This window comes from Bubalus kerabau, chromosome 19, assembly GCF_029407905.1.
Source record: "Bubalus kerabau isolate K-KA32 ecotype Philippines breed swamp buffalo chromosome 19, PCC_UOA_SB_1v2, whole genome shotgun sequence".
In the NCBI taxonomy this organism is placed as follows: domain Eukaryota; kingdom Metazoa; phylum Chordata; class Mammalia; order Artiodactyla; family Bovidae; genus Bubalus; species Bubalus kerabau.
The window spans coordinates 17,642,215-17,656,355 of NC_073642.1; the positions used below are offsets into that span (position 1 = coordinate 17,642,215).

The 14,141-nt window shown below is 45.3% G+C and overlaps 1 protein-coding gene across 1 annotated transcript in view; it reads left to right on the plus strand.

The window, feature by feature from the left end:
- Nucleotides 1-11,899: 11,899 nt before the first annotated feature.
- Nucleotides 11,900-14,141, plus strand: part of LOC129634366 (cytosolic carboxypeptidase 4-like) — an 88,533-nt gene continuing 86,291 nt past the window's right edge. The window contains exon 1 of the mRNA XM_055556537.1: nucleotides 11,900-12,253. Within this exon, the coding sequence (XP_055412512.1) occupies nucleotides 12,203-12,253 (51 nt within the window). The 5' untranslated portion in view covers nucleotides 11,900-12,202. The remainder of the gene's footprint in view (nucleotides 12,254-14,141) is intronic.

The following is a 14,141-nucleotide window of genomic DNA, read 5'->3' on the forward strand; positions in this document are numbered from 1 at the left end:
ACCTGGAGCATTTACTTAACAGGAAGAGTGATATTAGGGTAAGCTGCCAAAGGAAGGGATAGTATAGGGTGAAATTAAGTAAAACTCTTGCACGGCAGCTAGTACACAGTAGTGTAAGCACTGTACTTAACAAATCTATCCTTGAGATGCTCAAGGATATCAAATATCATTATCAGCAGCAATAGCAGTAGCATCCTTAGATATAGAAAATAGATGAGTAATCTTTAGGCACAGAAATCAGGAAAGGGCTAGCAAAACTTTAAGAGGAGAAAATGTTATTCCCAAGGATAAATTTTTAAAATGTATTGAAAAGGCAGCATATTTTCAGGTTGAAAACTGGGAAGACACCGAGTCTCAGCTTGGGCGATGTAGTTTCAATTGGCCATGACTATCTGTGTGCATTGGGCAAATCATTTTCCCTGTAGGTTCCTTTTTATAATTTGTAAATGCATAAAAATGGATTGTGTTATCCAAGAGTCCTTCTAATAGCAGAGTCTACAATCTCTACAATATCTCAAGGACAATGTCTTGCAATCAATAAAGTATTACTAGACACTTACAGAAACTGAAAGATGTATTGCATAGCCAAGAGAAAGAGCGGTTAATAGAAAGTAACTCTGAGTTATTGGAATGAGTGGACTAGGACTTTAGAACATCTATTTTAACATGTTCAAGAAATTAAAGAAAAACGTGGTCACAATGAACAAACAGATGGGTAGTAACAGAGAAATGAAAAGTGTAAAAAAGAACTTGATGAATCCTTTACAGTGTAAAACTAAACTACTTGAAATTTTAAAATGATGACAAGTAAGTGAACTTGGAAAATTAATAGAAAATTAATAGAAACCATTTAATCCAAAGGACAGAGGCTTGACAAAATGAAAACAGCCCCAGGAACCACTTGTACCAAGTCAGGTTATCTAGCATATATTTAACTGGAGTTGAAGAAAGGGAATAGAAAGGAGAAGGAAACAATATTTTTGAAAAAGGAATGCTTAAAGTGTCCAAGTTTGGCAGAAAGCAAAAACTACAAATTCAAGGAAGTCAAAGAAATCAAACAGAATATGTATAAAAGAAGCCACATTTAGGTATTACATATTAAATCTGCCAAAAGTCAAAGAGAAAGAATTGTTGAAAACAGACAAAGAGATATGGCACAGCACATACTGGGAACACTGATACGCGTATGATGACTAACGTCTTTCAAAAGAGTGAGGACAAGAAGGTAACCAAATGACACCTTGAAGGTGCTGAAAAGAAAAAGTCAGTCCAGTATTGCAGACTTCTATATTCTTCAAAAACGATAGCAAATAAACGCATTTTCTAGAAAATAAAAGTGGAGAGTATTTGTTGCCAGTAGATGATAACTTCAGAAATGCTGAAGAAAAATTGCCAAGCTGAAGGAAAATGATTCCTGAAAGAAAATCGTATCTACAAGAAGGAATAACAAGCACAGGGAATAGTAAGTCTGTGAATAACTATGAAAGACTGTATTTTTTCTTTTCATAATTTCTTTAATAGACATATGACTGTCTTAAGCAAAACAAATAGTGTGTAGGGTTTATAACAAATATAGAGTTACTATTTATGACAACAATATCAAAAGGATAGGAAGTAAAGGCAAGTGAGATATTCTGTTACATAGTTATCATATATTACATGAAGAGGTACTATACAAACTCCAGCCAGACTGTGGGCAGTGGTTAAGGATGCATAAAGTAGTCCTTTGAACGAGCACTAGAATATAATGCATAGAGGCAGAGCTGAAAAGTCAGTCATAGAATTAAATGAAATACTAAAAAATATTTGATTAACCCAAAAGAAGGCAAAAAGGAAGAGAGGTGGATGAAACAAAAAGAGATGGCAAAGAGAAAAACAATGGCATTATGATAAAACCAGCTATATAAAAATTATACTAAATGTAAGTAAATGGAACACTCAGTTAAAAGGCAGGGATTGTCAGAATGAATAAAATGTCAAAACCCCACTATATATTTTTTTGTACAAGAAATGATGTGTATAAAATACAGATATGCTGTGGTCAGTCGCTTCAGTTGTGTCTGACTCTTTGCGACCTATGGACTGTAGCCTGCCAGGCTCCGCTGTCCATGGGATTCTCCAGGCAAAAATACTGGAATGGGTTGCTGTGCCCTCCTCCAGGGGATATTCCCAACCCAGAAATCAAACCCATATCTAGGGCATGCTCCTGTGTTGCAGGCAGGTTCTTAATCTACTGAGCCACCTAGGAAGCCCTCTCTTATTCCTACTTAACCTTTATTATTTAAGGATGATAATACATTGCAATAAATTCTCATTAGTAATATGCTAAGTAGCAGTGGGACGAGCCAATGGAGATAGATTGAAAATAAAGGATGAAAAAAGCTATATCAAGTAAACTATAGCATAAAAAAACTGGAGTAATTTTATTAGTATCAAACAAAATAGACTTTAAGACAAACAGTATTTTCAAAGACAGAGACATTTCATTATGATAAAAGGGTCCATTTATCATAGACCTAGCAATTTAAATGTGTCTGTTCAGTTCAGTTCAGTTCCGTCGCTCAGTCGTGTCCGACTCTTTGCGACCCCATGAATCGCAGCACGCCAGGCCTCCCTGTCCATCACCAACTCCCGGAGTTCACTCAGACTCACGTCCATCGAGTCAGTGATGCCATCCAGCCATCTCATCCTCTGTCGTCCCCTTTTCCTCCTGCCCCCAATCCCTCCTAGCATCAGAGTCTTTTCCAATGAGTCAACTCTTCGCATGAGGTGGCCAAAGTACTGGAGTTTCAGCTTGAGCATCATTCCTTCCAAAGAAATCCCAGGGCTGATCTCCTTCAGAATGAACTGGTTGGATCTCCTTGCAGTCCAAGGGACTCTCAAGAGTCTTCTCCAACACCACAGTTCAAAAGCATCAATTCTTCAGCACTCAGCTTTCTTGACAGTCCAACTCTCACATCCATACATGACTATGGAAAAACCATAGCCTTGACTAGACGGACCTTTGTTGGTTGCCTACTAATAGAACATAAAACTCCATGAAGCCAAAATTTATAGAACTAAAGACAGGGCGGAACTTCATTGGGCAGAAATATGGATGTCAAGTCACTTCCTCTACCTCAGTTCAGTTCAGTTCAGTCGTTCAGTCGTGTCCAACTCTTTGCGACCCCATGAATCGCAGCACACCAGGCCTCGCTGTCCATCACCAACTCCCAGAGTTCACCCAGACTCAAGTCCATCTAGTTGGTGATGCCATCCAGCCATCTCATCCTCTGTTGTCCCTTTCTCCTCCTGCCCCCCTTCCTCTACCTAGTCCCTTCTTATTTAGCAGAAGTCCAGGGCATCGGTACTTAATAATTTCCACCATTCATCACCTTACATTAGGCACTTACGCATATTTTTGCTCATTTAATCCTTCCACCAATTACTTGAGGTAGGAGTTCTTGAATCTTTAACAAAGGCAATCATAATAGTATCGGTAACATCTGCATGTGCAGAGGGCTTATGGATGACAGACGCTGTACTAAGAACATCATGCTGTTCAGTGAATCCTCCCAGCAACTGATGAGCTGGGCATTATCATTGCCCCATTTAACAGATGAGAAAACTGAGGTGCAGCGAGTTTAGGTCTCTTCCCTATAGTCACAGAGCAAATAGGCAAGGGAGCAAAAGTTTGATCTCAGGGGTTCCATGTTTAGATTGGAGAGAGGCTTTTCAGAGGGCTGGTCCCAGGCTGAGTGATGGAGGAAGTCTGTTTTCAGGCCTGCCCTTCTACTGGAGGTACATGCCTTTGTGTGCTTCTCAGTCACTATGTCTTTCTAGACTCCTGCAGGTGGCACTCACACCCTCATTGCAGGCTATGCCCTCCTGTTCCCTTCACTTGCCTCTATCTTTAGGAAAGAATCCACATTTGTCATTTATGAATGTATTGGGTTGGCTGAAAGCTTCTTGAGAATTTCCCTTCCAGGGGCTTCTGCACTTGCAGCCTCTCTTCTCACTGGAGGGCAGGACCATGAGGGCTGACAGATCCAGGATTAAATCCCTGCTCAACACCCTCATGTAGTTTAACCTTAATTTTCTGAATTGGAAGTGGGAATAATGTCTGACTCAGAGGGCTAGGACAAGGGTTCCATTAAATCAGGTACACACAATACCAGCTCTTGGGCCCAGATTTCTTTTCCTCTACTCCTCTGCTCCTACCCACTCCCCTTAGGAATTCATGCATCAGGAGAAGGTGGGGGAAATCTTCTGAGAAGCAGTAGGGACAGCCAGTCAACTATGATGTACTGTCAAGGCAGACTTTTTTTTTCTTTCTGTAGTTGTTATATTTTATTTTTCAAGTAACACTGATTAAAAATATTTATACACCAACTTTTAAGTCCACAGTTTAGTAATGTTATTTGTAGCATATTCAAAAGCAGAGACATTATTTTGCCAACAAAGGTCTGTCTGGTCAAGGCTATGGTTTTTCCATAGTCATGTATGGATGTGAGAATTGGACTGTGAAGAAAGCTGAGCGCTGAAGAATTGATGCTTTTGAACTGTGGTGTTGGAGAAGACTCTTGAGAATCCCTTGGACTGCAAGGAGATCCAACCAGTCCATTCTAAAGGAGATCAGTCCTGGGTGTTCTTTGAAAGGAATGATGCTAAAGCTGAAACTCCAGTACTTTGGCCACCTCATGCGAAGAGTTGACTCATTGGAAAAGACTCTGATGCTGGGAGGGATTGGGGGCAGGAGGAGAAGGGACAAGGATGAGATGGCTGGATGGCATCACTGACTCGATGGACGTGAGTCTGAGTGAACTCCGGGAGTTGGTGATGGACAGGGAGGCCTGGCGTGCTGCGATTCATGGGGTCGCAAAGAGTTGGACACGACTGAGAGACTGAACTGAACTGAACTGACTGAAAAGAATGCAGCCTTGTTCTGACTGGCAGAAGGTTGTGGACAATGTGTGTCTGTGTGTGCAGGCACTGGTGTCCTGGAACACACTGGTGTTCTGGAAATGGGGCAGGAAAGTAAAAATGAAGAAAACCAGAGCATGAAATGGAAAGTTTTACGATAGTAGCATTATATGCAAATCATGATAGACAGGCTGGTCACGTGTGTGGGCTTGGGTAAATCTTTTTATTAATCAGCTTATTATGTGTCCAAGGAAGGAGGGTGTTACCTAGTATTTAAGAGAGATTTAGTCCCACTATAAGATGAGAGAAAAGATAATCTGAGCTGAGTATTAGACCGGAAGTGTGGAGCAGTGTGATCCTTCCATAATTTTAGCTATTAACCTCCCTCTAGATTTTTGCTGTGTCTGAGAGTCACATACACTATTATTCCCTTAATGTTTTTCTTAACATTGACTCACTTTTTAAAAACCTTTATTTTATTGATATAGGTGATTTACAATGTTGTGTTAATTTCTTCTGTACAGCCATGAATCAGTGGTTCACACACACACACACACATATATTCTTTTTCATATTCTTTTCCATTATGGTTTATCCTAGGATATTGAATATAACTTCTGTTCTATACAGTAGGACTTTATTGTTTATCCATTCCATATATACTAGTTTGCATCTGCTAATCCCAAATGCCCAATCCATTCCTCCCCCAGCCCCCTTCTCCTGGGCAAACACAAGTCTCTTCTCTATGACTGTGAGTCAGTTTCTGTTTCATAGATAATTTGTGTCATATTTTAGATTCCACATGTAAGTAATATCATACGGTATTTGTCTTACTTCAGACTTACTCTGTCTGGCTTACTTCACTTAGTATGATAATCTCTAAGCCCATCCGTATTGCTGCACATGGCTTTATTTTGCTCTTTTCTAATGGCTGAATAGCATTCCATTGTCTGTATGCACCACGTCTTCTTTATCCATCCATCTGTTGATGGACATCTAGGTTGTTTCCATGCCTGCCTATTGTAAATAGCGCTGCTATGAACATCAGATGCATATAGCTTTTTGAATTAATGGTTTGCCCAGGAGTGGGATTGCTGGGTCATATGGTAGTTCTGGGGCTTCCCTGGTGGCTCAGTTGGTAAAGAATCTGCCTGCAATGTGGGAGACCCAGGATGGTAGTTCTATTTTCCGTTTTTTGAGGAACCTCCACACTGTTCTTCTTTTGAAGAAGGAACGAATGAATACCTGAGAAAACAGTTTTATTGTGCTAATTAGGTATTTTTTTCTCATACAGGCTGAGATACAACCTATCCATCAAAACATAAACTGTTTATCTGAGTTCCACCCAGATTGTCACATGGCCACCTGGGAGAGTGGGCCACATTCCACAGGGAAGATTCAAAGGGGGAGTTTGTTCCAGCTCTGACATCTCCTGGCTGTGTGACTTGGAGCCAGGGAGTCCCTCTCTTTCTCCCTACCCCAGCAAGTCACTGAACATAAAGCCTGTTAAGGTCACACAGTCCTGGAGTTTCCTCTGGAACCTTCTGACCAAATGGTTTTCTGGTCCCTGCTGGGCAGGGAAATAACCCCTTGTGGTGGTCTGAACCCTCTCGGGAAAGTTCTGCATCTGCCCTACATTGGGCTCCTGGGAGCTCCACCCTTTACTTCTGTTTCTTGCCTTCCTCTGCACATCCTTTCCAGCCTGGGTGGCAGTTGTCGTGCATCTAGAGGCCAAGTGGTGTTGAGCAGGACCAGGGTCTCCTCTGTTGCGGTTAGGAGTCATCCGTTGGTGATGTCCATAACAGTAATACCCAGCTCTCACTGATGGGCACGTCCTCTGTGCCAGGGGCCTTGCTGAGCTCCTGCACAGGTGGGACCTCAGTGTAGCCTCACTGCATTCCTGGTTACAGGTACAACTTTCACGCCCCTCACAGATGATGCATTTGACTGAAAAGACACTTTGGGAATCTGGGGCCAGGCTGACACTCATGTGGCTCTCCCCTCTGGCTAACCTGCCAAACCTTTCCATGGTCAACACTGTTTTGCCACATCTCTTACCTTACTCTTGCAGAGTTGGTGTGGAGGATCCAGGAGCAGGAGAGTCCATCTGGCTCTGTTATATTTCATCCTGTGGGATCCGGTCCACCACTCAAGGCTGCTGAAATCTATTTGGATCCCAACTATGTCAGCTGACATATTTCTGTCTTTCTCAATCGGGTGTCATCAGAAAATTTGGTAAGCTTGTAGTCTTTATTTTCATCCCAAGTCATTGATAAAAATGTTGAATAGGAAGGGCCAGGGGAATTCTCAGAATGCCGTTAGGAAATTCCCTCTGAATCAGCAATTTATTAATTTATCGCTCTTTGAATACTGGCAGTATACTAGCTATTGGATCCTCCTATTTATACAGACCTATGCTTATTTCTCTGGCTTATTCACGAAGTATCATGAGATTCTTGGGGCTGAGATTATGGGATAAGAGGGCAGGTGTGCAGTAAAGGGTTAACCTTGTCCAAATAAAGTTCTGACTCTTGCTCGGCTCCAGAGAGGTGATTTCTAAGTCCTTTGAATATGCTGTCTAAGAGTGTCTGTTTACCTGGGGACCTCGGGCCATGCTAGATGTGTGTGCTTAGTTGCTCAGTTGTGTCTGACTCTTTGTGACCCCATGGACTATATAGCCTGGCAGGCTCCTCTGTCCATGGGGATTCTCCAGGCAAGAATATTGGAGTGGGTTGCCATGCCCTCCTCCAGAACTATGCTAACAATATCATTTAGGTGGGGACCTTGGATCATGGTGTGATCTTGACCTCTGGAGGGGATGGAGACTAAAGTCTGTTGTGTCTACATGACCAAACCCTGGACAACCAGCCTCAGGTGAACTTCCCTGGTTGGCAACGCTCTGCACGGGTTGTAACCCACTGTTGCTGAGAAAAGTAAGCATTGGCCACACAATGGCCCGAGTGGGCATGCCTGGTGTCTCTGGGACCCTGCTCTGTGTGCCTCTTCGTTTCGCTGATTTTGATCTGTATCCTTCTGCTATAATAAATCATAACTGTCACAGGGCTTTCCAGGTGGCACTCGTGGTAAAGAATCCTCCTGCCAATGCAGGAGATGCAAGAGGCTTGGGTTTGATCCCTGGGTCAGGAAGATCCCCTGGAGTAGGAAATGGTAACCCTTTCTGGTATTCTTGCCTGGGAAATCCCATGGACAGAGGAGCCTGGTGGACTCACAGTCCATGAGTTGCAAAGAGTGGGACAGGACTGAGCACATGAGCATAACAATGTTGCTGAGTTCTGTGAATCCTTCTTGTGAATTACAGGACCAGGAGGTGGGGTTGGACACCTCTAGAAACTACAACAGAAATTTCTGGAGCACATTAAATGTATCTTTCTTTGAAGCCAGTGGACTGAGTTCTATCCAGGTTTCTCTAAATGCCTTCTTCAAGAGGTACAAAGTCACTTTCTCTTCTGCGCAAAGTAGCATCCTTGCTAACCTTCCCCAGGGTATGACTGCCCTGTGTGGGTAAGGAGCACTCATTTCAATCTTCTCTGGATGCCGTTTTGCCCAGGAGGACTTCAAGCTTGGGTATCTCCTCCTGCCTTTTAGGAAAGTCTCTGCTGAAACTCAAATACTAATGGGGGCATGCACACTAAGCTACTGTCACCCATTTAAACTCCAGCCGAAATTAATCAGCCCACTCGTGGAACTAGAGTCTCATTTGGACAGAATCCAGGAGAGGGATTCAAACGGGGTCAATTTTATGTCAGTGCTAACATAAGGGCCCATGAGCACAAAAATACCTTTAGTTCAGGTCCTCAGAGTTGTTTGTGTGAATTCTCAGGACAAAGTGGCTTTTTCTCTTTTATTTAAAAAATTTTTATTGGAGTCTAGTTGATTTACAATGTTGTGTCAGTTTCAGGTGGACGGCAAAGTGAATCACTCCTACACATATACCCACTCTTCTTTTTTTTTTTTAAGATTTTTTTTTGCCCCATTTAGGCTATTACAGAGCATTGACTAGAGTTCCGTGTGCTACACAGCAGGTTCTTATGGGTTATCTATTTTACATATAGTAGTGTGTATATGTCAATCCCAGTCTCCCAATCTCTTACTCATTCACTCATTTTTGGTTGCACTGTGTCGTTGATGCTGTGCATGGGCTTTCTCCAGTTGCAGTGAGCGGGGGCTATTCTTCACTTGCAGAGTGCGGGCTTCTCATTGTGGTGGCTCTCTTGTTGCCGAGCACAGGCTCTAGGCACGAGGGGTGCACAGGCTTAGTGGACCCCGAGACAAATGGGGTCTTCCTAGACCATGGGTCAGACCTATGTCCCCTACATTGACAGGTGGATCCTTTACCACAGGACTACCAGGGGAGTTTGGCTTTTTTCTTTAAACTATTTTTGAGATATATGTTGGTAGGGAGGACTTATTTTTCCTCCTGCCCTTTGCTTTATCCTACAACCAAGGGGCATGAATATCTGCCTTTAAGGTAATGACATGGGACAGTGCAGTCCTTCCTGCATCCCTGGACCTTTAAGGGATCATAGAATGTGTGCCTTGAAAAGCTCCACTCCTTATAGAAGATGTAAATCCTTTTTGTTGTTTAGTTACTAAGTCATGTCTGACTCTTTGTGACCCTGTGGACTATAACTCGCCAGGTTACTCTGTCCACGGAATTCTCCTGGCAAGAATATTGGAGTCGGTTGCCATTCCTTCTCCAGGGGATCTTCTCAGCCTAGGGATCAAACCCACATCTCCTGCTTGGCAGGCAAGATTCTTTATCACTGAGCCACCTGGGAAGCAGGGGGCCTTTATTTCTTCTCTCCTGTCATCAGAGGTGGGGGAAGTGGAGGGCTCAACTGCCCCTCTACCTCCACACTTTATTAATGTGAGATGTTATAGTCCAGTCCCTACATGGAAGGTCTTTATATTTAAAGCCATTAAGAATGGCTTCTTGGGCTCCAAAATCACTTTGGATGATGACTGCAGCCATGAGATTAAAAGACACTTGCTCCTTGGAAGAAAAGCTATGACAAACCTAAACAGTGAATTAAAAAGCAGAGACGTCATTTTACAAATGAAGGTGTGTATAGTCAAGGCTATGGTTTTTCCATTAGTCATGGACAGATGTGAGAGTTGGACCATAAAGAAGGCTGAGCACTGAAGAATTGATGCTTTCAAACTGTGGTGTTAGAGGAGACTCTTGAGAGTCCCTTGGACTGCAAGGAAATCAAACCAGTCAATCCTAAAAGAAATCAGTCCTGAATATTCTTTGGAAGGATTGATGCTGAAGCTAAAGCTCCAATACTTTGGCCACCTGATGCGAAGAGCTGACTCATTGGAAAAGATCCTGTTGCTAGGAACGATTGAGGGCAGGAGGAGAAGGTGATGACAGAGAATGATATGGTTGGATGGCATCACTGACTCAATGGACATGAGTTTGAGCAAACTCTGGGAGACAGTGAAGGACAGGGAAGCCTGGTGCTTCAGTCCATGGGATTGCAAAGAATTGGATACAACTGAGCGACTGAACAGCAACAAGAGTGGAAGTTTCTGGAGGGCAGAAACCACATGAGTTTCATCCTTGAATATGAGGGTGTGGCCTGGCCTAACATGGAGAGGGAGTAACTGACATGCTGTCTCCTAACTTGGGAATGTTTCAGCCAAGTAGGATCAGGAAATGCAGAGTCCCTTTCCTCGGTCACCACAACCGGCTTGGGCAGCTGCCAGCTGGCTGCTCTGATGCTCATGAGAGCTCCCCGAGCTCTGCACAGGGCTGTTGGCTGCGAGCCCAGGCCTTCCTGCCTAGCTGGGCTCTTGGTCGGTCATGAAGTTCAATGAGCTCACTCTCCAATTTCACACGTGCATGTTGTGCTTGGAGCTTGCTGGAGATTGGAGACAAAAGCTGTCAGGCATCAAACCCACGGGCTCTCTGTGGCCATGTTGTCAGTGGGGTCAGAAATGGGGCTTCCTGAACGTTTACTTCTCTAGTACTGTTGTCAATCAGCTGTGGATCCCCTGGGGATCTTGTGAAAATGCAGCTTCTGATTCAGGAGCTCTGGGGTGGGGTCTAACAAGCCACCGAGTGATGACCTGACCACACTCTGAGAAGCCAATATCTAAGGAACTATAAGACACGTGGGTGTTGACATGGTGGGGCAGGGTTTAGGTGGCCAACTAGCCACTAAAACTCTTGTGACACATTCTGAGCAGAAGACATAGAAGGAAGTGATGGATCCTGCGTTGGTCTGGAGGAAACCAGCCACCAGGGCATCTACTCTACCTGAGGCAGGGGACAGGGCTCCCAGCCCGCATTGTATGACTTTGATCAATGCATTTGCAGCGGCAAGAGGCAGGATGGTGTAATGGCTTCTGCTCATGGTTTGGTGCCAGTTCACCTCGGCAGGTTGGGCATACACTCCTAAGCTCTGTTCCTGTGGCCCAGAGCTTTCTCTGTGCCTGAGTTTTCTCTTTTGTAAAAGGGAGATGCAATCACAGTATCGCCTGGTGCTAGTGCTAAAGAATCTAACTGCCAGTGCAGGAGACATGGTTTTGATCCTTGGGTTGGGAATATCCCCCGGAGTAGGAAATGACAACCTGCTCAAGTATGCTTGCCTGGAAACTTCTATGGACAGAAGAGCCTGGAGGCCTACAGTCCATGGGGTTGCAAAGAGTCGGACACAACTGAGCATGCACTGTCTCCGTCTGTAGGGTCGCTGTGAAAGCTGCAGATTATATAAGGGACTCGGTTGATAAAAAACGACCCGGAGTAGTTCTTTTCCTTCTCAGCCAGAGCTCTAGTCCCTCAGCCTGGGACCTCAGGGGGCCCCGGGCTTCTGTGCCCTGCAAGGCCACGGTTGTGCAAGCGCTCTCGGGTCTCTTGTTACCCAGCAGCCGGCAACAGACCAAAATAAAGTTGAGGGGGGGACTGGCGGGGAGGGCCGAGCAAGCCTCTGTAGGGAGTCTGACCAGGTCAGCTGGGAATGCCTGTCAGCCGTCCAGGGTGGCTCCTGCGTGGGCCTGGAGGTGGGTGAGTGACTCATGCCGGGGGCCCTCTCTACCCCCATGCCCAAGTGCTCCTCCCTTCCCGGCCTGGGGCTCACCTAATCCCCGCAGTGGGTGTCGGGGGGCACCCGCACCTGGGCCGAGGGCTAGGGTTGCAGCGTGCTCACTTCACACTCGGCAGCGTGCAGCTGAGGCCCTCTCCGCGGGCAGCGAGGTCAGCTTGGCAGACATTGCCTCTCCAGCCTTGATCTGGATCTGGCCGCAGGCAGCCGATTCCCCCAGACCCGACGAGGTGATGGCTGAACAAGAAGCCAGTGGGCTGCAGGTCCTACTGCACACGCTCCAGGTAGGCAAGAGGCCGAAGGCCGCCCGAGCTAGCCAGCCGGATCTTTGCTGCTCCGGGCCTGCCTGGGAGCCCGGGCTCTCCCCGCAGTCTGCTCTGGCCCCAGTGGCCTGGTTTGCTAACCAGCAGTAACACCCGAGTCAGCAGCAGCTCTCACCTTGAGGCTGACCTAAATGATGCTCTGGTGTTTAAATATTAAACCTGACTGTGTTGATGAGTGTGCTGCTTAAATTATTGAAGCTGGTGGGATTAGAGGCTCAGGCTAAAAGATCCAGGTTTGCTCGAGATGAGCAAGATGGAAAAAAAGGCTGTTTGGCAAATGCACGCCTGTTTAACTTCTGCCTGAGCAGGACAGGAGACCCCGGGGTGGAGGCGTGTGTATAGAAGTAGGAGGAAGGGGGGGCATCAGGGAAGACCAGTCCTCTGGGCTTCTGTTGAATGGCCATTACCAGGTTCCCAGCGAGTGGTCCTTGTCAGAATCACCTAGGATGCCTGCTCACAGTGCATCTTCTCAGTGGGATCTGCTGGAAGGAATCACTGTCACCAGGGGCGGGGGCCTGGGAATCTGCCTTGCCTTCTGTGGGATTCTATTCATTCCTGATTTTGAGGTTTCTTGTCCCAGGGCCTGAGTTTGCTAACTTATCTGCAGACTAGAAACTCCCAGAGGGTGTTAAAAAAATGCGGATACCCACCCACCCAAATTCAGATTTAATTGATCTGGGGAGTAACCTGAGCGTTGGATCTTTGAAACCCTCCCCTCCCAGGTGGTCTCAAAGTGCAACTAAAGTCAGTGAATCACTGCTCTGTAGACTTGGGTAGATGCTTGCACTGAACCGGATGCAGGGAACGGCAGACCTCAAAGGTGCCCAGGAGATCTTCTATTCCAGGATTCTAAACCTGAAGTTCATGGACAGGCGGCACAAGAGAATGGGCTTCAGGGACTCCATGACCCCCACCCACGGATTTAGAATGTAAATGTTTTGCACTTACATTCATTCTTTCCAGGTTTGAAAAGTTTCATTTTCCTTGGATTCTTGAGAAAAGCTATATTCCTAAACATATATTTAGAGTTTGAGCAAACTCTGGGAGATAGTGAAGGCCAGGGAAGCCTGGTGTGCTGCAGTTCTTGGGGCTCTCAAAGAGTTGGACTTACATGACTTAGTGACTGAACAAAATATCCCCAGAAATTTGAAGAACTGGGAAATCCAACCTTCCAGTGCACAGTTAAGGCAACTGAGTTTCAGAAGTGAAATAGCTTCCCAAGGTCATGTAACCACTTAATAGGGGAACTGGGACTAGCACCAGAGAACTTCAGTATCCCGTGGACCAAGTGTCTTTGACTCATTCTATCCGGTGCATCAAAGGCAAGAATTCATCTGGGTTAGGAGTGTTGGCGGTGGGAGTGGGCCTGAAAATAAATATGCAGTTGGCCTGGAAGTCACTGCAGTATAAACTCAATCTCCTGTCTTTCTACTGTGGGGATTTTTGATTGATATTTAGAATGATTGTTCCGATTCTCAATCATCAAAGAAAGACTGAATTAAATTCATTATACTCTATGTGTGCTAAGTCACTTTAGTCGTGTCTGACCCTTCATGACCCTATGGACTATAGCCTGCCAGGCTCCTCTGTCCAACTAGATCATTAGGATTTCTCCAGGCAACAATACTGGAGTGGGTTGCCATGCTCTCCTCCAAGGGTTCTTCCCTATCCAGGGATCCAACCTGCATCCCTTGCATTGCAGGTGGATTCTTTACCACTGAGCCACTGGGGAAGCCCTCAGTATGCACTGCTTCTGCTGCTGCTGCTAAGTTGCTTCAGTCGTGTCCAACTCTGTGCGACCGCAGAGGCGGCAGCTCACCAGGCTCCCCGGTCCCTGGGATTCTCCAGG